This window comes from Lycorma delicatula, chromosome 1 (assembly GCF_047948215.1).
Source record: "Lycorma delicatula isolate Av1 chromosome 1, ASM4794821v1, whole genome shotgun sequence".
NCBI lineage: Eukaryota > Metazoa > Arthropoda > Insecta > Hemiptera > Fulgoridae > Lycorma > Lycorma delicatula.
This window is the reverse complement of record NC_134455.1, coordinates 323,782,646-323,805,666: the sequence shown is the minus strand read 5'-3', so window position 1 is coordinate 323,805,666 and position 23,021 is coordinate 323,782,646. Positions and strand designations below refer to the sequence as shown.

The 23,021-nt window shown below is 29.6% G+C and overlaps 1 protein-coding gene across 2 annotated transcripts in view; it reads right to left on the bottom strand.

The window, feature by feature from the left end:
• Arpc2 (Actin-related protein 2/3 complex, subunit 2) overlaps window positions 1-23,021 on the bottom strand; it is a 63,597-nt gene that overhangs the window by 26,672 nt on the left and 13,904 nt on the right. Inside the window, exons 1-5 of one of the 2 annotated variants that reach the window (XM_075382032.1) lie at window positions 21,427-21,520; window positions 19,962-20,016; window positions 15,579-15,678; window positions 5,826-6,012; window positions 2,593-2,813 (exon numbers count right to left, since the gene is read on the bottom strand). In XM_075382032.1, the coding sequence (XP_075238147.1) occupies window positions 2,593-2,813; window positions 5,826-6,012; window positions 15,579-15,678; window positions 19,962-20,016; window positions 21,427-21,479 (616 nt within the window). In that variant the 5' untranslated portion in view covers window positions 21,480-21,520. Of the gene's footprint in view, window positions 1-2,592; window positions 2,814-5,825; window positions 6,013-15,578; window positions 15,679-19,961; window positions 20,017-21,426; window positions 21,521-23,021 lie in introns of those variants that run through there. The other variant, XM_075382031.1, reaches the window with a different exon arrangement.

Sequence of the window (23,021 nt, the reverse complement as noted above, 5' to 3'; positions counted from 1 at the left end):
AAACTATTAACATAGTTTAAAAAAAATTGCAGTATGTACAGAAACACCAGAATTCTCAAAGCTTTACTCAAGCTCATGACTTATTACTTCCAACAGCAACCTCAAAAGAAGAAAAAGAGTAGTTGCATAAACAAACACTCTCTGATCACACACTGCACCTTTAAGATTTTCTACAGGCATGTAAACTGAAAGGGTACAAGAATAAATATTAAGAAAAATTTGATTAAATTTTACAGCCTGATACAATTTGATACAGTTAACAGCCTGCAATAATTAATATTTAATGGTTATACCATTATAAAGATAATTCCTGCCAAAAATCTTTTCCTAGATTAAAGAGTTAAAATAAACTTATAAAGACTGGATTAAAAAACTAGTGTGTTTAACTTACTAAATTAATGTGTTGACTGTAAACTATTCTAAGTAGCAAATATTTTTTTAGAAATTTTTCTCTAGCGAAAAGTTGAAGGAAAAAAATTCTCACCAGTGAGAATTTTAACAACATGAATAAAAATAAAAGTTCTCACAAGTGAGAAATTTTTTCTTCAAACTTATTTTGTTATTTTTGTAGTTAATAAATGATAATTTAAGCTTTCAATACTAGACCAGATCTCAATTAAGCTCAACATTTTTATTTAAGAAAATATATGTGTTTATTTCATCATTTTTAACAGAATTGTGTATTGATATAAAATGAAAGTGTAATTATAGAAAATACATAATTTAACAAAATTATGAGTATTCATTATAGAATAAACACAATCATATAAAAATGTTTTCATTTACTATACTCTCCATTTTATAATAAAAAAAAAAATGTTTATTTGCTAACTACAAAAATTAAGTATTTAAAAAAAAATTCATGCCATAGAAACTTAAAGGTTCTTAAACAGAATTACCTAATTTTAGCAATTATTATAAACATAGATTTACAAAAACAAAATCCTTGAAAGAACATTATGTTGAAGGGAAACTTTCTATTTTGAAATATTATAAAGCAGATAAAAAAATAACGAATAAAAAAAATTAATAAGTTTATTAAAATTAGCTATTCTTCACAAATTGGACTTATTTTTAATCATATATTACTTTTTCTTCAAAATTTTTTTACAGAGTAATGCAATTTTCTTCAAGAAATTTTAACCAATGCAACACTATGGAAAATGTCATTTGTATAATACAAGGTTAAATTCAGTAAAATGTTATATCGATGAAGATTATTCTAATTGTTGATATTAAGAAATTAATTACTATTATCGTTTCTGCTAAGATCACTATATTTTCTATTCAACATAGAAAAAAATTATTTCTGGTCATAATCACAGTCCATGGTGACATCATACAGGGACCATGCAATCAAGTATACTTTATACATCTTGTTGAGTAAAGGAATTGTTTTCATATAACACAACTCTAAACACCCTTCTTCTTCCTAGATGTTCCACCATTATTAAAAAATCTGTATTCACGTAACAAAATTATACAAAAACACAGAAAAGACTAACAGTGAAAAAAAAAAGATGCGAATACTAAACTACAAACTAACCTCTAAAAGTTCTGTAAGTAATATTCAACTAAAATTTGAAGAGGAACAATTGAAAGCAAGTTGAACAACCATGAAATACAGAAATATTGTATTTGTTCAATTAATTTTCACAAGGGTGTAACTGCATCAAATGATCGAGCAGTATGCGATGCAGTCTATATAATACATCATATTTTGTACAATAGTTACTTTTAATTTCTGTAGTGAATTTCATCACATTACATTATTACAATATTGCTTTGTTTTCAACCTCAACCAAACTGAGGTTGAAACACAGACAATTTAACATACTGTGCATCATAACAGGGAGGTTTTTTTTTAAAAGGATTATTACTTGAAGGCTTCTTCAGATTTTTTCTGTACATAATATATTATGCCCATTACGTGCTTCCCAGTTTGTTATGCCTTTATTCCTTACATGAAGGTTTATTTTCCTATCTGAGGGTGCAAGATTTAGAATTTTAAAATTTTTATGAACTACAACAAAATTTCACAAAGAATGTTAATTCAGAAAGGAATGAACTATAACCTCGAATTAACTAAATTACTAAGTGGAAGACACTTTCTTGTTTAAAAATTGAATGACTTTATGAGCAATAATGTTAAAAATTAACACAACTAGTAATGCATTGGGCTGATCATTACCCCTTCCTTAATCTAATGAGAGCAAACTGTTAAAACATCATCACCTCCTTTCTAACTTATTTCTGGCTTGGTGAGGACTATAGATGTCACTGTAAAGAATACAAAGGGCATCCAATACTCAATATAATAAATACAAGCTTCATAAAAATGAACAATTACAAATTTGTAAATTAAATGTACTTTTTAAAAAAGAATACTCTGCAATACTCACTGTAGGTAAAAAAAAGAATTTTCATATATGTGAATTCTTAGGAGGGCATAAGGTTTTATTAGTAAAAACGACCAATGATAATCTCATAAAAATGAAAAGTATGCTCTTTTAACAGGATATTAAGCACTTAGGTCATAAATAATTTATTTTCAATAAGACTGATAAACTAATCACTGCAACAAATAATTACCAAATGTTATATATCCAATATTTTCGCCGACCCTAGCATCAGTATTCTGTAATTCAAGAGGTGGTTCCCTGTGACTAAAAAGAACTTGAGGTGCTGTATGGCTAGCTCGCCTACCCTCCTTGAACTCTTGCATAAATACTTTTCCTATGATCACATCATCTTCACATTTAAAAATTGTACTAAACACTACAGTCACTCTATCTGACTTTGCCTCGACATACCTGAAAAAACAAATGAAGTAACAAAAGGTAAAATTTTTCAATCAAAGAAAAATAAATTATCTAACTAAATTAATAAATTAACACCTAAAAATGTTTACAATAAATTATTTGTAAACCAATCATTGACAAAATTCAGGTATAAAGATTCTGAGTATATAATATTTAAACAGAAATATATACATTACTTAATTTCTGAAACTTTTCCATATTTTTTTTAGTTAGAAACAACTTATTCACATTCTAAATATCTTTAAGAAGTAATCTAGCATCAAATTAAATGTTTGATTACAACTGACACATAACATTTCAAGATGACATCATTCCTAAATCACAGATAAATTTAAAGTAATACCTATTTGGCAGTAGTACACTAGCAATCAGATCAATGACCCCATTTAGCAACTTTAAAAAATTTCATGTCTAAAAATAAAATTGAAAATCCCCATGGCTTATGAAGTAAGATCAGTTATTCAAATTCTTAATTCAAAAAATACATCACTGCTAAGTGAGAATAATTGACTAATTGGAGTCCATGACGACACAATGACTGAATCAATAGTACAATAATGGTGATGAATGAAATGGGTATACAGATGTTACATGGATTATGTGCCGCATCATTTCAATAAATTTATTTGACAAGATTGGTGTTGCCCGGTTAATGAATCCACGAAAATGTCTACAAGTCTCGCAATAAAATTAAAAAAATTGTCACTATTTATATAAGGGATGCAAAAATCTTTACAGTTCTATGCATGAGTTATTAGCATGATGCAAATTGTATGGGTGCTATACTTTCTTTTTGGTAAGGTTGTAATCATAGATTAAGTTATTTACTTTCTTCTACTTTACAATGGTTTAAGAAATAATAAGAATATAATATTAACAATTTTTTAAATGTTATTTTCAATATTATTGATTTATTTGCAACAGTCAAAACAGCTAATAGTTGCTATAATAAAACATCAATGTATGCAGTTTTGTATTTAATTGTTTAGTGTGCTTGTTATGTTGAGATATTTTATTTATTATTTTTTTATTAAGAAAAGTTACTTTTAAGTTCTGAGATTTATATAAATTGTATGTCACCAGAGATACAGTAATAATGAATTGTTGCCTGTAATAAACAAGGAAGGAGATGAAGTTCAAGAAGACAAAAATAATCACTACTGTCTCACACAAGCTACCTTAATGCATGGAAATAATTGCAACAGGCAATTTAGAATCACATGAAAGGCCTTTGTATCAGAATGATCATTCTTATAATACCCAGCCTCACACCACAAACCAACTATAACCTGCTACAAATTCCACCATTTCACAAAACTGATGAACTCAGGAATATACCTCACAAAAGGTAAAAGGGTAAAGGAAGCAGTCACAATGATAAATAATGAATTACCAACCAGTGAGTAAGGCAAAGGTACAGAAACTTGTTATACATTATTGTATGTGCATAAATAATGTTCACGAAGACTACATGGAAAAATAAATTAATGTATGTATAAATAAAATAAGAAACCTGTTATAGAGATTTTTATTCATTACTTCCTTTTTATAAAATAGATACTAATTTCCATATGTTTCTCATATTTATTAAAAGTTAATAGTTAATTGCATAAAGTTTCCTTAACTGGTTAAGAACTCAAACTGGTTTCTAAACCAGTTTGAGTTCTTCAGTAAACAAACTGGTTTCTTGTCAAATGATGGCTACTAGGACTGAAGCTATATATGAATTAATATTTCTGTAGCTATCTCTATAGTAGGATCTATGAATCTAAGAATATTAGCCAATATAAATAAAACTGCAAAATAAAGTTTAAAAGATAGTAAGAAATGCTAAATACAGAAATTATCCCACTGACTTTCAGATTCATTATAACCTGAGTACAAAGAAACAATTGTATTGTGCCTTCTGCTATTTTTTATGCATGATTATTCTCCTTAACAGTAAAAGGAACTATTCAGTACATTAAAGAAAAGCTTTAAAGATAACACAATTTCCACAATATTCTTTATAGAATGCATGGAAAGATACATTCCTGAAATAAAGCCCTTTATTGGGGGGTTTCTAAAGATGGCATTCAACACAAAATGAGTAAAACATTCTAGAAGTTACTCAAAGGCACTTTTTCTATAGACACTACATTTAAAAAAATATAATTCAAGAGTTGCTTTTTCCAACTTTAATGATGTTTACTATACAGCAGTCCCTGAAGTAAAGTGAAGGTATCATTTGAACCCAATATCCCCATCGCTTTGACTGTATACATTTACTGTTCTGGAACAGTATATTTTGCTCAGTGAAAAAGTAACCACAGTAAACCACATTACTCTTTACTTTTCCTACTAAGCCTAGCATAGATGTTTAGGTGGCTTGAACAGCTGTGTCACATTCAGCAGCAACTTGTGTCTTGCTACAAGATTACAAAGATTACAAAATGTTTTGTCCATACTTTTTTCAGAATGGCTGTGCTGTTCTCAGATGACTTATGGCTATGTTAATCTGTCTACAACATTAGAGGTTATGGCAGCTCATATACACACTACCCATATTTCTCAAAAACAATGTACTTTATTTTAAATTCTTTTATCCTCCTCAGCCTTTCTTTTTATCTCCAGATAAAAGGAGAGAAAAATCCTCCTTTTTGACTGTTTTTAACTGAACCTAACACAATTTTCCTTGAAACCATCAACATCATCAACTCCACCATCTTTTGAAACAGAAGTATTGCATTATTGCATTACATTAAAACACAGAGCAATGAGACATTCATATGTCTCACTCCAAAATGTTGGGACAATATTTGTCAAACCAATAACAGCAACAAATAATGTCTTAAAAAACAGTAATTACAGTGTAGTTTTTTCCCATTATGAATGTGATAACAAAACTATTTCAATATGTTTGAATCACACAGCTAAAATGGGCTTGATGAATTAATTTATTATTGAAGATAATATTAAGTAGCACAGATCTTTATTTGCACACAAATATAAAACTTTACTTACATAGTTTCATCACTTCTATAATTGATTACTGCTCTTTTATGGCCTTCTTCCCCTCTTTCTTGAAAATCAAAATATTTTTCAAAAACTGAAGCAAAACAATTTCTTTTTAACAATCCAATTTTTGTAACTAAATCCTCCCAATCTGAGGGGATATTTTCTAAACTTATCAATAGTGATACATTGTATCCTATAAAAAAAATGCAAATATAATTCAAAACGGTTAAAAAATATAACAATCATAAAAATAGCAATTATTAACAAAAATTATATTCTAATGTCATTAACATATTCACTAGTACAGGACAAAGAGTTTAGCAGCAAATTTTTTATTCATTATTTTCTATAAGGCACAAAAATGTCACCATAAGTTTACATTTTAAATTATCTACTTAGTTCTACTTAGTTTAAATCACCATTGGATATTTTAATCATTTGTATATATTTATATTATGTCTGAAATACAAAAATCTAATTGGACTCCATACGTTGCACATAGTGCCACAACTCCAATATAATCCATTTTATTTACTGTATTTATTCGAGTACCCCCCGCACTTTTTTTCTTGGAATTGGAGAGAAAAAATAAGGGTGCGGGGCTTACTTGAAATATAGCCTTTAGCCAGGATAATTTATGTAAAGTAAACGTTTTCTTAAAAGTACCTAAATTCAATCACATAAATATAGTTACATTAGGCTTTCATTTATCAATATCGGATGCTGCTTATACAGAATACATCCTTAATTACTAACATCCTGTTCATATTATTGATACGAACGAAGTTACAGTATTTTTATAAAACTGATTCAGTCTGTATAGGATGCATCCGGTTCTAATGAGACTACAGTTACAGTATATTACCCATCGTCGTCTTGTCTATTTGCCATAGTTATTGTACTGTTTGTATATGTGAACAGTTATGTGCATTTTATCTGTTTAGTTTATCTTGTAAAGATTAATAATACAGTGATTTATTTTAATTAAGGCATTAAAATGAGTACAAAAGGACAGCATCTACGATCTTTTATAGTAAATGAAAAACTGTGCATTAGAGAAGAGGCTGAAAAAATTGGAAATCGAGCAGCAGGAAGAAAATTTGACGTAGATGAAAGCTGCATTCGCGACTGGTGTAGAAGAAACAACTTCTGGTGAAAGGCACTGGTAATAAAAGGACTTTTCGTGGCTTAAAACCAAAATACAGAGACATAGAAAAAACACTGTATGACTTTGTTATGGAAAAAAGGAAATGCGGTTATGCTGTCACGATAAAAATGTGTCAATCATATGCTCGTGAAATCGCTAAACCATTGAATAAAGTTGATTTTAAAGCAAACCATGGATGAATAATATGATTTTTTGCACGAAATGATTTATCAATAAGACGAAAGACGACCATTTCTCAACGACTTCCACTCTTGTGGAAGTGCAAAAAAATTACATTTTCACAAATACATAATAAATCTTAGAAAAAATAAAGGCTATTTACCTTCTCAAACAGGAAATGCTGATCAAACCCCCCCTATATTTTGAAATGCCATTTGATAAAATCGTAAACAAAAAAGGTGAAAAAAGTGTTCGCACTGGTGGTAATGAAAAACAAAGGTGTAGTGTTATGCTTTGCATTACTTCTGATGGATCAAAATAACCTCCGTACATTGTTTTTAAAAGAAAAACTCTTCCTACCATACAAGTAAATGGAATTATTATCAGAGCACAGAAATCAGGTTGGATGGACGAAACCTTAATTTTAGATTGGATCAGGTGTGTAGGGCAAAAGCGATCAGATTTACTTAATAAAAAAATACCGGTATGCTAGTAATAGATAGTTATCAGGGGCACACGACTGATAATGTGAAAGACATTTTAAAAAAGGGTATGACAGACCAAGTAATAATTCCAGGCAGATTGACATCTCTATCGCAACCACTAGATGTCTGCATTAATAAACCGTTCAAATCTGCATTAAAACAACTGTACAGTAAACGGATGGCTGATGAAAATTTCATTCTCACGCCTACAGGAAGAATCAATCACCCAGATTTTAACCAGATTTGTGTTTGGATAAAAGATGCTTGGGAAGGTATTTCCACGGAATTAGTAAGGAAAAGTTTTAAAAAATTGGAATATCTAATGAAGTTGATGGTAGTGAAGCGATCACCTTTGGCAAGGCGACATGGAGACTACCGGTATCTTCTACAAACATTGACAGTGATTAATTAAAAATAAAATCCCATGTTAAAAGGTGTAATGAAAATGATCCTTATCAACATGATACTTTCTTTTTGTTTTACTGGCCTACTGATTCTGAATTTACGGTAATTAATTGTTAATGTAATATTAATATTGTGATTTAAATGAACGAATTAAATGCTTTACTTTCTGAATATTTCCTATCTACATATTTTTTTATCATATCTGTTGCACTTCAAAATACCGGTATATACTCTTTTTTTTTTTCAGTCCGGAAAATCATGGTGCAGGGCTTATTTGTGGGTGGGGGTACTTGAATAAATACGGTATGTTTATAACTGATATAAAAAAATAGTTCTAGTCAAAAGCTGGATTAGTAAAACCATTCTGTGACTTACAACTTCTGAGTGTATCAACTACCTCACAATATAACAGGCATAAGCAGCAACAAGAAAAACAATTAATAACCTACTTATAAGTAAACAACTTAATATTATTTTTTTGTTAATATAAATAAATAATAGTTAAATTTAATAATATTGGGATGTGATAATATTAGATTCTCATCAGTTATTAGAAGGTGTAAATGTAACACAGTAGACCTGGTTATGGCAAAAGTTCATTCAATTTCCAAGATACCTACTCAAGGAAAACGAAACTCCTTCTGATCATGATAGTTTACCATCACCCCAGTAACACTTTATACTATTTCCTCATGAAAACAACCTTACAATTGCCGACTCAAAATGAAAGACCAAATATCAGGAATTGTTTAATTTGAACAGTTTTACTAAATATAATGAATTATTTTCCTATATGTAATTACCATTTCACCATACCATATAATAAATGAAATTTGGATTTACAAAATACAAGCAGTTTAACAACCAAACAAGTATTACAAAAAGCATAGGCAGGACATCATACTACACATCTATTCTCACTATTATGTTAGTTAAGAAGATGCTGATCTCCTAAACACCAAAGTCATTAAATAAATCCCCACAAAATCCTACTCTAGAAAAAGGCTGCAGACATGAAGACTAGCCTGCTGGAGACAACATTAAATTCCCTAGAACAAACTGTAAGCTGATGATGAATTACTCTACTCAGAAGTGGCTTGATATTTTAGATCAGATAAGGATGACTTGGCATGTCTACTGAAACGTTCCCTTAAGTGAGATGTTGCTGCTCTGAGATACACCCATATACAATGCAGTTTAGGTAAATTTGTTTCAGGTATGTGCCAGTAGAATGTTTGCCGATATTTACTGAGAATCGAATTTTTATATTTCAGTGCAGGTTTTTTTATACATTAGTGTATATTAAAAATTTTTTTTTGTATACGATTTTCTACAAATTTTTGAATTGTTCATTACTTTTATACCACCAAAATTTTGTCCTTAAATGTTTTGTTGAATTTAGTTATTTATGTAATGCAATAAATTTTAAGAGAAAATAAGGCTAGTACTTGAAGATTTGATTTCGATGAATGTATTAATATTCTTAAATATTCTGCTACTTTTTGAAAATAATATGTATATACTTCATAAATCTTTACATATTCTATATTTACATAATGTAAATTTTAAATACCTCATCCAAAAAAAAACTGCATTTCTAGGTTAAAAAATGAAATCTCAACTAAAATAAGGTTTTATGTATGTTATTTATGGCCGAAGCAGATTTATATTTTATTAGGGTTGTAAAAAAAAGCATAGAAATGTAAACACAAATCATTCCATATAGTTTTTATGTAGAAAGTATTATAAATCTGCAATAATAATGAAAACAGCATTAAAAAAATAGTATTCCATCATGAAATATTTTATGAACAAAAAAATACTCAATGAAAAAAAACAGCAAAAATATTTTTATCCATCATCAAAAAGAATTCAAACATACTGTTAAAATATCAATCTCCAAATACTTATTTTCAGCACAAGATGTAAAGACAAAATTTATGAACAGAAAGCTTTATAATGCTTTAAAAGAAATTAGTATCACTGTACAGATGTGTATCGTAATAATGAAAAATAAAAAAATGACACCAACTTCTGCTCATAATTTAACGCCATAAAAAATTTGTTAACAAATTATTTTCAAGAAAAATAAGTGATTTTATTTATTATTCAATCCAGTGGGAGGAAAGGGACAGAGCTCTATCTTTCAGTTTCCAAGAAAATAACTGGAACTCAAGAAAATTTCTAGAAAAAACTTTTACAGAATCATATTCTAAAGAAATTAAACAGACTAAAATGAGGCAGGAAATGTTAGAATTCCAAACAAAATAAAAAATAAGCATGATTATCATTTTGTAAACCAAAAATTATGACTCATTAACCTTCATATATATTTAAAATGGCTTCAAATTAGTCTTTTCAAATAAATCATATGAATCACACTAGTAGCGGAGATATAACTTTTAATCATCTAATTTTTCATCTATACATTCGCACGCGTGCACACACACACATAAACAACAGGAAATTTTGAAATTTTTCAAGTCAAAGTCATAGTTAAGATTACTGACATAATTTTGTTCAACAGTCAATCCAATTTAGTTACAAAATAACATTGGGTAGGAACACATCACGGATTTGCAATGAAGCAATTGGTAAAAACAGTGACTTATGATAAAAACAAAAACCTTGAAAAGACTTTTAATGTCTAATGAAGCCCATTTTCAAGTAATTGGTCAAGATAATTAACAGAACTTCCACAACTGGATTAGAAAATCTTCAATTTTTTTAACTAAAAGTAGTCAGTGAAAAAGTAATCAAATGATAAACAATCATCAAAAGAAAATTATATGGCCTCATAATTTAGAAAATGGTGGCGAGTGCACCACTAATATGGCATTAGGGAATGGTAGAGTAACATGATGTAATGTTACTCTGCAACATTCATTATCTAATGAATGACCAGTGTGAAAAATTAATCCTATAGTGAACGTACTGATTACCACTTCAAAAAAGATTTTATGAAAATAATTTTCAAAAAATTCATCTTCAAACATTTTTATGAAAATCACATCATGTCCCAGAATAGCTATTCTGGGACAATGAGCTATAAATATGACAACAAAATTATCACATCTTTCACTATGTGATTTTTTTCAAATGGGGATTTCTAAAAAGCAAAATATTCTCTCAAAGGTAATAATGAACTAAAAGCTAGTTTGTGTTCTTTAGTGAAACTTCTGTTAATAAATGTAAAACATTCAAAATGGGCATGTCTACAGGTACTACTTTAGGAGATGAATTTCATGTAAAATGTGAGATTGGTGAGGTTTTAGGGTTTTTATATGAAAACACCCTCCTCTATGAATCATGATACCTTGCCGTTGGTGAGGGGACTTGAGTGCTCAGGGATACAGAGTAGCTGGACCAAAGGTGCAACCATATCGGAGAGGTATCTGTTGAGAGCCAGACTAAGGAATGAGTCCTGAAAGAGGGCAGCAGCTCTTTCAGTAGTTGTTAAGGACGTGAGTCAGAATGACTTAAACGGCCATATCAACATCACTCAGTCCTCTGAGTACTGCGCAGCTGAAAGTAATGGAAAACTACAGCTGCTTTTTTTCTAAGAAAATGTGGCTCTGCATTTTCATATAGCAATGATGGAGGCGCCTTCCTTGGTAAAATATTCCAGAGGTAAACTAGTCCCCCGTTCGGATCTCCGGGTGGGGGACTACTAAGAAAGGGGTCACCAGAAAATTAAAAAATAACATTCTACGATTCGGAGCGTGGAATGTTAGAAGTTTAAAAAAGGTTGGTAGGCTGAAAAATTTAAAAAGGGAAATGGAAGGAAAAATGTGGATGTAGTAGGAATTAGTGAGGTTCGGTGGGAAGAGGAAGGCAACTTTTGGTCAGGTGATTTTAGAATAATAAACTCAGCTTCAAATAATGGGCAGGCAGGAGTAGGTTTCATAATGAACAAGAAGATAGGGAAGAGAACAGAATATTTCAAAACGCATAGCAATAGAATCATTGTAATAAGGATAAAATCAAAACCTAAACCGACAACGATTGTTAACGTCTATATGCCTACAAGCACCCATGATGATGATGATGAGGTAGAGTGTATATACGAAGAGTTGATGAAGCAATTAAACACGTAAAAGGAGATGAAAATTTATTAATAGTTGGAGATTGGAATGCAAGCATTGGAAAAGGCAAGTAAGGAAATATATTGGGTGAATACGGGCTGGGCAAAAGGAATGAAAGAGGGAACCGACTTATAAAGTTTTGCACGAAGTATAATTTAGTAATTGCCAACATCCAATTTAAAAATCATAATAGAAGAATATACACTTGGAAAAAGCCAGGCGATACTGCAAGGTATCAGATAGATTATATCATGGTTAAGCAAAGATTTAGAAATCAACTCGTTGACTGCAAAACTTACCCTGGAGCAGACATTGATAGCGACCATAATTTGGTGATAATGAAATGTTAGATTGGGGTTTAAAAGCCTGAAGAAAAGGTCAGATGAATCGGTGGAATTTAGAGAAGCTTGAGGAAGAGGAGGTAAAGAAGATTTTTGAGAGGACATCGCAAGAGGTATGAGTAAAAAAGATAAGGTAGAAAATGTAGAAGAAGAATGGGAGAATGTTAAAAAGGAAATTATTAAATCAGCAGAAGCGAACTTAGGCGGAACAAAGAGAACTGGTAGAAAATCTTGGGTTTCAGACGATATATTGCAGCTGATGGATGAATGTAGAAAATATAAGAATGCGAGTGATGAAGAAAGTAAAAGGAACTATCGGCAATTAAGAAATGCAATAAACAGGATGTGCAAACTGGCAAAAGAAGAGTGGATTAAAGAAAAGTGTTCAGAAGTGGAATGAGAAATGAACATTGGTAAAATAGACGGAGCATACAGGAAAGTTAAGGAAAATTTAGGGGTACATAAATTAAAATCTAATAATGTGTTAAACAAAGATGGTACACCAATATATAATACGAAAGGTAAAGTTGATAGATGGGTGGAATATATTGAAGAGTTATACGGAGGAAATGAATTAGAAAATGGTGTTATAGAGGAAGAAGAGGAAGTTGAGGAGGATGAAATGGGAGAAACAATACTGAGATCTGAATTTAAGAGAGCATTAAAAGATTTAAATGGCAGAAAGGCTCCTGGAATAGACGGAATACCTGTAGAATTACTGCGCAGTGCAGGTGAGGAAGCGATTGATAGATAATACAAACTGGTGTGTAATATTTATGAAAAAGGGGAATTTCCGTCAGACTTCAAAAAAAGTGTTGTAGTCATGATACCAAAAAAAACAGGGGCAGATAAATGTGAAGAATACAGAACAATTAGTTTAACTAGTCATGCATCAAAAATCTTACTAGAATTCTATACAGAAGAATTGAGAGGAGAGTGGAAGAAGTGTTAGGAGAAGACCAATTTGGTTTCAGGAAAAGTATAGGGACAAGGGAAGCAATTTTAGGCCTCAGATTAATAGTAGAAGGAAGATTAAAGATAAACAAACCAACATACTTGGCGTTTATAGACCTAGAAAAGGCATTCGATAACGTAGACTGGAATAAAATGTTCAGCATTTTAAAAAAATTAGGGTTCAAATACAGAGATAGAAGAACAATTGCTAACATGTACAGGAACCAAACTGCAACATTAATAATTGAAAAGCATAAGAAATTAGCAGTAAAAAAATGGAATCGGACGAGGATATTCCCTATCACCATTACTTTTTAATCTTTACATAGAACTAGCAGTTAATGTTGTTAAAGAACAATTTAGATTCGGAGTAATAGTACAAGGTGAAAAGATAAAGATGCTACGATTTGCTGATGATATAGTAATTCTAGCCGAGAGTAAAAAGGATTTAGAAGAAAGAATGAACGGCATAGATGAAATCCTATGCAAGAACTATCACATGAAAATAAACAAGAAAACAAAAGTAATGAAATGTAGTAGAAATAACAAAGATGGACCACTGAATGTGAAAATAGGAGGAGAAAAGATTATGGAGGTAGAAGAATTTTGTTATTTGGGAAGTAGAATTACTAAAGATGGACGAAGCAGGAGCAATATAAAATGCCGAATAGCACAAGCGAAACGAGCCTTCAGTAAGAAATATAATTTGTTTACATCAAAAATTAATTTAAATGTCAGGAAAAGATTTTTGAAAGTATATGTTTAGAGTGTCGCTTTATATGGAAGTGAAACTTGGACAATCGGAGTATCTGAGAAGAAAAGATTAGAAGCTTTTGAAATGTGGTGCTATAGGAGAATGTTAAAAATCAGATGGGTGGATAAAGTGACAAATGAAGAGGTATTGCGGCAAATAGATGAAGAAAGAAGCATTTGGAAAAATATAGTTAAAGAAGAGACAGACTTATAGGCCACATACTAAGGCATCCTGGAATAGTCGCTTTAATATTGGAAGGACAGGTAGAAGGAAAAAATTGTGTAGGCAGGCCACGTTTGGAATATGTAACACAAATTGTTAGGGATGTAGGATGTAGAAGGTATTCTGAAATGAAACGACTAGCACTAGATAGGGAATCTTGGAGAGCTGCATCAAACCAGTCAAATGACTGAAGACAAAAAAAAAATGAAAACACCTGCAGAAATTGAAGACAAACATTAACAATGTCATCCACAAAACAAGAGTACCCAGGAACATGATCAAACATGTTGACAAGTGGATGGACATAATTTTCAACACCTCCTATAAATTATTATGTAATTTTTTGCCAATAAACTACATTTATAGACTAAACTAAGTGATGATACCTCTTTTAAGTTGAACACTGTATAAATCACCCATTCCCTCATGCCACTTTTATGTATACATTATACTATTCATGTATACAACGAATATTTCATTTTAAACAAAAATTATTTTTTCCTCTGAAGTTAAATTATCTCAACTCCTTGTATAAGCCCAGATTTTATATCACTCATTTCTTATTATGCTCAGTTCATTCAGTGAAGATATCTCGGCAAATAAAAAACAACTGTTTAGTAGACTTAAATGTGAGACAATATAAACAGGACAGTTCAGCAATAGTAATGTCATCCACAAAACAAGAGTACCCAGTAACAAACCAGGAAATTGGCCCAGGAAGGAAAGGAAATTAGTATTATCATACTAATTTCACACTCAGTCCTCTAGCATCGTACTTTCATTAAGTAACCTTTTTTATACATATATATTTGACATAATCATATCTACAAAACATTTTATGTCAGTTGTCTCAAATGTGAGAATTTCAAAGCCTACACTAAAAAAAACATATATATTACAAATATATAATTTAGGTAATCGTCAGTAAAGATATTACAAAAATAATCTGTCTCAAGAATGAAAGATATAACAATGAAGGTAATGGGATGAACAATTACAGATTCTTTCAGATTTTGTGTCTGATCTGATACCCATTCGTTTTTATGTCCTTTTAGTTTCTCCTAAATTAGTAAATTAATTCAATGAATACCATAATAATAATCTAAAGGAGTTTTTCATCATAAAAGCATATTAACTAGTTTCTCTATTAAAAAGAAAAACTAATAGGGCAAATACCCTGACTCACCATTTTCTGGTTCTGTTATGAATGACCCATACACTCTTTTAAGAAGTTCATCAGCACCATGCTCTTGTAACTGTTTATAAAACTTGAGTGAAATACTTATCTGTAACAACAAAGATAATATGTGTAACAAATAATTATGAACTACAAATACTACATAAAAGCAACAAGATCTCTTAATTCTGTTTGCAGAACATGTTAATTTTCACTTAATTTCAAATTCGTTTAAAAAAAAGATTATAAAAAGATTGTAAAAATTCTATTTTTGAACATATCAGAATAGAACAACTAAAAACTATTACTGTTTCAAAAAAAGATTTTTTTTATTTGACAAAATGTTTAAGAACTATTAGTGTTTGTCTGTGTGTCCCACAAATAAACATACAGGGACATTGAAAAAGTTTGCAGTAATAAATATATATATATATATGTAACTGGAGCTAAAGTATTAATTGGAATTGCAAAATAATCACGATATTAAATTTTTTAGCCATGACCTTGAGCCAATGCCCACAACACCTCCGTACTACTTACTGTTAGTCAATGCAATGGCAACAGTTCAGCAGAAAGCACAGTGCATTTTGTGGTTAGCGGAGTATATATCAACTATTTAAGACTTTCTGGCATGTTTATGACAATAACCCTTCTCATGAAAAGAGCATGCGATAGTGGTAATTTAAGCAATGGAAGTTTAAGGGGTCTGGCAACATGGAAGTGATAAAGTCCCCCAGACAGCCCAAAAAGAGTGATGAAGCAGTTGAGTGTATATGCCAAAGTTGTTTAAGAACTCCTAAAAAAAAAAATCAATTTCAAGGAAAAATTTATAGTTAGGAATTCTAAAGACAACTACTCCAAATGTGTTACACAGGCGTTCGATGCGCTCTCAATGAAATATTCCCTAATCGTTGGATTGGAAAGACCAGTTCTGTGCTTTGGCCTCTAAGAAGCCCAGATTTGACATGCCAACATTTTTATTCTATGGGGATACGTTAAAAACATTGTCTACAGTTAAAAAATCAGGAATGTGCAATAATTAAGACAACAGATCACAGCTGCTATTGCCAGTTATGCCTGCAAAGATCTAGCGGACTTGGGCAGAAGTCAATTATCAGCTGGATGTCTGCAGAATGACAAACAGAGGGCATATATTGAAACATTCTACAGTATGTAAAAAAAAATTTTGAGTTTTTTATTTTAAATATGATTATCTCTAGTAATCTCCGACATAACTTTTTTTTTAAATTGCTGCAACCTTTTTCAATGGTCCTGTATGTCTAATTTTTTTCTCAATATAAATTTTATAAAACAAGAACCAAATTAATAAATTTCAATTAGCTTAAACTAGTGATTCCCAAACTGTGTGCCATGGCGCCCTGGGGAGCTGCAGCCTCTTCACAGGAGCACCGCAAAATGTTGTAAAAGCTTCATAACTAATTAAAACAAGACATTTATAATTAATTGAATGTTAATAAAGAAAAAAAATAATGAAGATACATGAGTTTTATTTATTTTCATCTCTTACTTATGAGTACTCATACGTTTACTTAGGCTAGGGTGCCATGGAAAAGGTTTAATTGAAAAAGGGCGCTGCAACTTGGAAAAGTTTGGGAACCACTGGCTTAAATCATCTCCCAGATCAGTTTTGATTCACAGAGGGTTTGGCCTTGTTTTCAAGAATTACTCGCCAAATTTTCCATGAAAATACAAAGACTAAATCCAATTGCATCTAATATGACGGATTAATATTAATACAGTTTCTAATGCTACAGCCACAACATACAACACTTATCAACTAAAAGCAAAAATCATTTTCAATGGATAACATTTTTTACTTCTGTTTGTGAAGTAAAGGAAGTATTGTGATCACAAAAAATTTTGGTCTTCATTTCATCTCCTTTATCTTTTTTTTAAATTTTTTTTTATTTCCTTGTACAAATTAAAGGAAGTATTGTGATCGCAAAACATTTTCGTTTTCATATTTTAATGGAAATATCCATTTTGACCATCCCTGAATCCACTTTGACTAGTTTCTGGGTGATGTCTGTACATATGTATATATGTATGTGCATATGTTTGAAAACGATTAGCCGTAGAATGTTGAAATTTTGGATTTAGCACTGACGTAACATCTAGTTGTGCAACTCCCTTTTTTATTTCAATCAAAATTAAAATTAAAATTTTAATTGATGAAATATTTGAATCCTAAAAGAAGGCACATCGGTGTGAATCAGATTTCATCTTCTTTTGTTTTTTTAACTTATTTTTTTATTTATTAACTTCTCTTTTTTTTAATTTAAATATATTGATTTAATATGACTGAAAAAAAAAGTTTTACAATAAATAATTCAATGATAATAAAAAATACTTATTAGTGAAATAAGATTTGATGTACTTTTTAAAATGTGAAAATGTAATTTAATAATCATTAGATATGTGTATACGTATAATTTGGTGAAACATCTTATTATTTAATATTAATTGAAAATTATAATTTAGAATCATATTATTTTTGGATTTTCTTGGCAAATACTTATAAAAATTGTATATTTTTTTTTTTAAATCATTTTATTTAATTATTTGATAGAAAAATAAAATACACTTTTGAATTGTATTTAATTTAAAGTGATTGTTGAAAATATTTTCACTTGTGTATAATATGCACGATATTTTGGATTTCTGGTGTGTCGTATAAATAAAATTTAATAATAATTAAACTATTCCATTCAGTAAACTCCTGTATGTATACATGTTACAAATATTAATTTTGACCTTACAGTATAGAATAATCAGTTTTTATTATTGGATTACTTGGTAAAGAATTTATTTAAAGAGTAATCAAGGGACTTTTACTCTAATCTAATATCTCAGGTAAGATTGTTGAATTAATGATTGTATAAATACTTAATGTTAATAAAAACTAATATTTTAGCAATTGTATAACTGTCCACTTTTATTAAAGAATTGGAGGATCGTATTTCACTTTCAAAAGGAGTAAGTTTAAATGGATTTCAGCAAAGATGTATATATGTAATTTAATAGCCATATAAGAAAGTCATGTGATGTCCACGTCAGATTTTTTTATAACTGAAATCTTGGATGAATATAATCATTTCTGTTTGGACACAAACTAAAAAGAAACCTTTCTATCCCTCAAATAAAAAAATTATTATAAACAAAAATTGAGTGCTAACAAAAAATTAGTGAATTTAAAACATAATATACACATACATATATATGTAATATATATATATATATATATATATATATATATGATAGTACACACATACGAGGGAGTTCCCCTCAATCCAAGATTTTTGTTAAGACTAGAGTGTAAATGGAGATACCTGCACATTCTGTTGGTTGTACACATAAAGTAAAAGTGTCAGCTATTACCACATGGTGCACTAGCATGAGCAACATTAAACAACAACAGTTAGTGGTAAAGAACATAGAGTCCACAATGTAGTGAATATGTGGAACAACACATTATAATAAAATTTCTTGTGAATGAAGGTGTAAAACCCAGTGTGATTTATTCGCAACACCTTGCACAGTACAGTGATGAGACTCTTAGTCACAGCAAACACTTGAGTGGTGCAAACATTTTAAAATAAGCCATACATCAGTGAGTGACAATCTCAGCCAAGGTGCTTCAGAGCTCCAGTTATGGCTTCAGTTTTTTGGGATAAAATGACATTATTCATGTCAATTTTCTACCCAGTGTGGACAATATTAACAGTGAGTACTACTGTAAAATTCTTCAAGATGTGGACAATGCTCACACAAAAAAATGACCTGGTGCGATCACTAAAGGCGTCTATAAATGACATTGCACAACCACATACAGCCCACCATATGACATGCATGCTACAAGATCTTGGCTGGGAATTACTGCCACACCCGTCGTATAGTCCAGACCTCACTCCCAGTGATTTTCACCTCTTCAGGACCTTGAAATTGTTCCTAGGAGCCCAGCATTTCAACAACAACAATGAGGTGAAGCAGTTAGTCCTATCTTGGTTTGGACAACAAATCTTTCTACAGTACAGGTATCCAGGCACTAGTGAATCACTGGGATAAATGTAACAGGATATTACATCGAGAAATAAAAGTACTTTTTACTATCATAATTGTGTTTTATATTTATAATTAATAATCCACTATTTATTAAAAATTAATAATCCAGATTGACCTGAACGTCATTCATGTATATCTGGATAAACAACATATATTGTTGTTTATATATATATAAAATATATATATATATATATATATATATATTTTTTTTTTAAATTCATATAATTTATTAACATATTGACCACTGTGTTAATATAATTAAATATTAAATGAAATATAAAACACAGTAAATAGGTAAGTTAAACTTACCACATTAATTCCAAGAATTGATTTGCGATCCCGCATCTTCAATTGGTATTTAATTCTATAATTACATAAAAATAGATTGTTATTATAATTTATGAATTTTGAATTTGTCAAAAATGTTATTTTTTTATAAATTTTTAAGTTATGGATGAATATGTAATTATGGAATTAAATACTAATGGAAGATTTGGAATCCCATGAAAATTGATATGGTAAGTTTAACTTATCTATTTACTGTGTTTTGGTGGTTTAAATTTCATTTATATATAAACCATTTTTACACTAAGAGAAATATAAAGTGAAGTACATCACAAATTCAAGAGAAAAAAAACAGCAAATATACTTTCAAAAAAATTAAACTTAGTTAACTTCCCCTTACTTTGTTATTCCAAATAATTTTTTTTTTTTTTATTACTTAACTAATATACTTACTTCTTTATAAATCAAATCACTTTTCTTTTCATTATATCTTTCTTTTGGTAAGACTTTAGCTATGAATTTCTAAAATCATCTTGAAACAACTGCAGCATCAATACCTTCTCCCTACAAGTATAGTAGCTCCATATAAAGATTTTTGAAGTACCAGTGAAATGTTTACTATTTTTTTATTTATAGAAAAATCCAAGCTCAATGGTAGCAATACCATGTAATGAAGTAAACTGTTAAGGTAAGAGAAATAATTATTCTTTAGTTTCATAGTTTCAATCTACCAAGAAGAAAGAGATAAATGTAGTGATTTCTGTTTTTTCTAATAGAAAATCTTAATTAGCAGATTCTCATTAAAACAGAAGTTTATCTAATAAAATTAGCAAGTGATGGGGTATTAATTTCTTAAAATAAAAGTACTTCTATAGAACAATCAAATCAGGAATTTCATTTTAAAAAAATCACATTATACATATCACTCTAATAGCAAGCTCAAACAAGGCTTTTTAACACAATCAATTATGAATTGTTTTACGAAGCTGGTGTCATTTTTATGTAGCAAGTTGGATATATTTTAATAAATTAAGGGGAAGGGAAAGGAATAAAAGACTGAAATGACATTACAAATGACAGAACAGTTAAATTGAAAAGAAATCAATAGCAGAAACTCAATTTGAAAAACAGAGAAAAAATGTAATTCAAAAGATTTCAAAAAAATTGAATTCAGAAGGAAATTATCTTTTTTCTATGTCAAATGGGTCAAACAGATTCATACACTAACCAATCATGACAACAATGCAACACAAATAGATTCAGTTACTGGTCCAAGAAGCAAGTATTTGCCCTGTGGACCAGTAACAATCAACCTGATGGTTTACCTGGATTAGACTTTAATGATTCAGCACTCTTTCCTAAATAAAACTAATATAATAGCTCTAACACATTATTTCAAATCTTGGCATCCTACATTAATACAATCTTATGCAAAACATTAACTAAAATTTCAAATAATACTAGATGATTAAATGATAAAATTACTTACCCGAATTTTCGTTTTGTCGCCTCCAACATTTGACAAATGAAAAAGAACTCCATCAAAATCAGCTATAGTAATATCTATTGATTCTGGTTTATGTCTGAAACAAAAGATTATAATTGCAGAAAAGAATCTGAGCTAGATTTTTAATATTAAATGTATTCACATTTGTAATTCTGTTAAGTACAACTGACATGTTATATAAATTAACTCTGAAATAATGTCTACATAAAATTTTAAAAAGTTTTATTAAAAGCAATATCATTATACATGCCTGAGTAAATACACTGGACTTTATAAACATTATCTACATTATCATACTTATTCAAACATTCAATCACGCTTATAACAGTAGCTAACATACTGTTCTGCTATCTGGGTACAATAGAATGATGTATATCAAATGTACATGCATGCACCACCCAATTAGTTTATGATAAACTAAAAATCCTACAGAATCCCTACATCATGCTCTGTAAGATATCGACCGATATCGATATATATAAAGACCGATCATAATAACTCATTTAGAGGGGGAAAATATTTGTTACCTGGAAATGGTAACAAGTAAGTGGAAATAAGTGGTGATGGTAAAGGGGCTTATAATAATTAATGTAAAAAAAATAAATGCATGACCGGGGGTGGTGGAAGGTTAATTTGGGAGGTTGTTGTAAAGAAGTGGAAAATGGTATTATTGTGATTTCCGACAAAAGTTGACTGTCAAAAAAAGTATCCAATACAAATACAAAATGCAAGCAAAAATACAAATACAAATTGTAGAGCAAGCAAAAATCTACAATTTTTGTACAGGTCACTTTAAAACATAACCTCAAAATTTCTGAGAAAAATGAGAAGTCATTTTTTTTGTTTTTTATTTTTCATATCTGCAAAAATAATTCAATTTCTGTGTCCTAAAAAACCACAATTATTTTTGGATAAAAAAATCAAGAAGTTTCCAAGATATTCATTTTTTCCAGTCCAAAAAACTTTTTTAACAAAAAAATTCTACAGAGAATTTTTAAGAAAAATCATTGTACAGAGTTCTGCTGGTGCTAATTTTTTTTGTTTTGACATATATACTTTTTGGTAAAATAAAAAAATCTATAATACCAATTTAAAAACGTGCTTAAAATGCAAAAAAATAACTTTCAAATAAATTTTTTCAGTAATTGTTGATAATTTAATTTTTTTTAAAAATTCAAAAACTGATTACACTATTCAATTGTACGGAAAAAATACAAAGAAACTGTGTATTTCAATGTTTGACCTGAACTTTATTTTTTTTTTTGCAGTATTGCTATTAACATTCAATTCAGATAATGAAGCTTCAGATAAATAAAAGAAATAATAATTTTTTTCATTTGTTTGTCGTAGAATCGAGTGCACTTATTTTTTTTAAATTTTGATGAATTCACAGATTCATAAGCGATTTTTTAAATTATTTAAAATTCCGATTTTTGCTTTCAAAATTATTATATTTATCAAAATTTTTACAATTAAATAATACTAAGCCAATCTTGGTCTTTTTGGCAAATTTTTTAACTTGATCTTCATCATCTGATTAGACTGGGTTTCTTCCTGATCTTAAAACATTTCTTCGA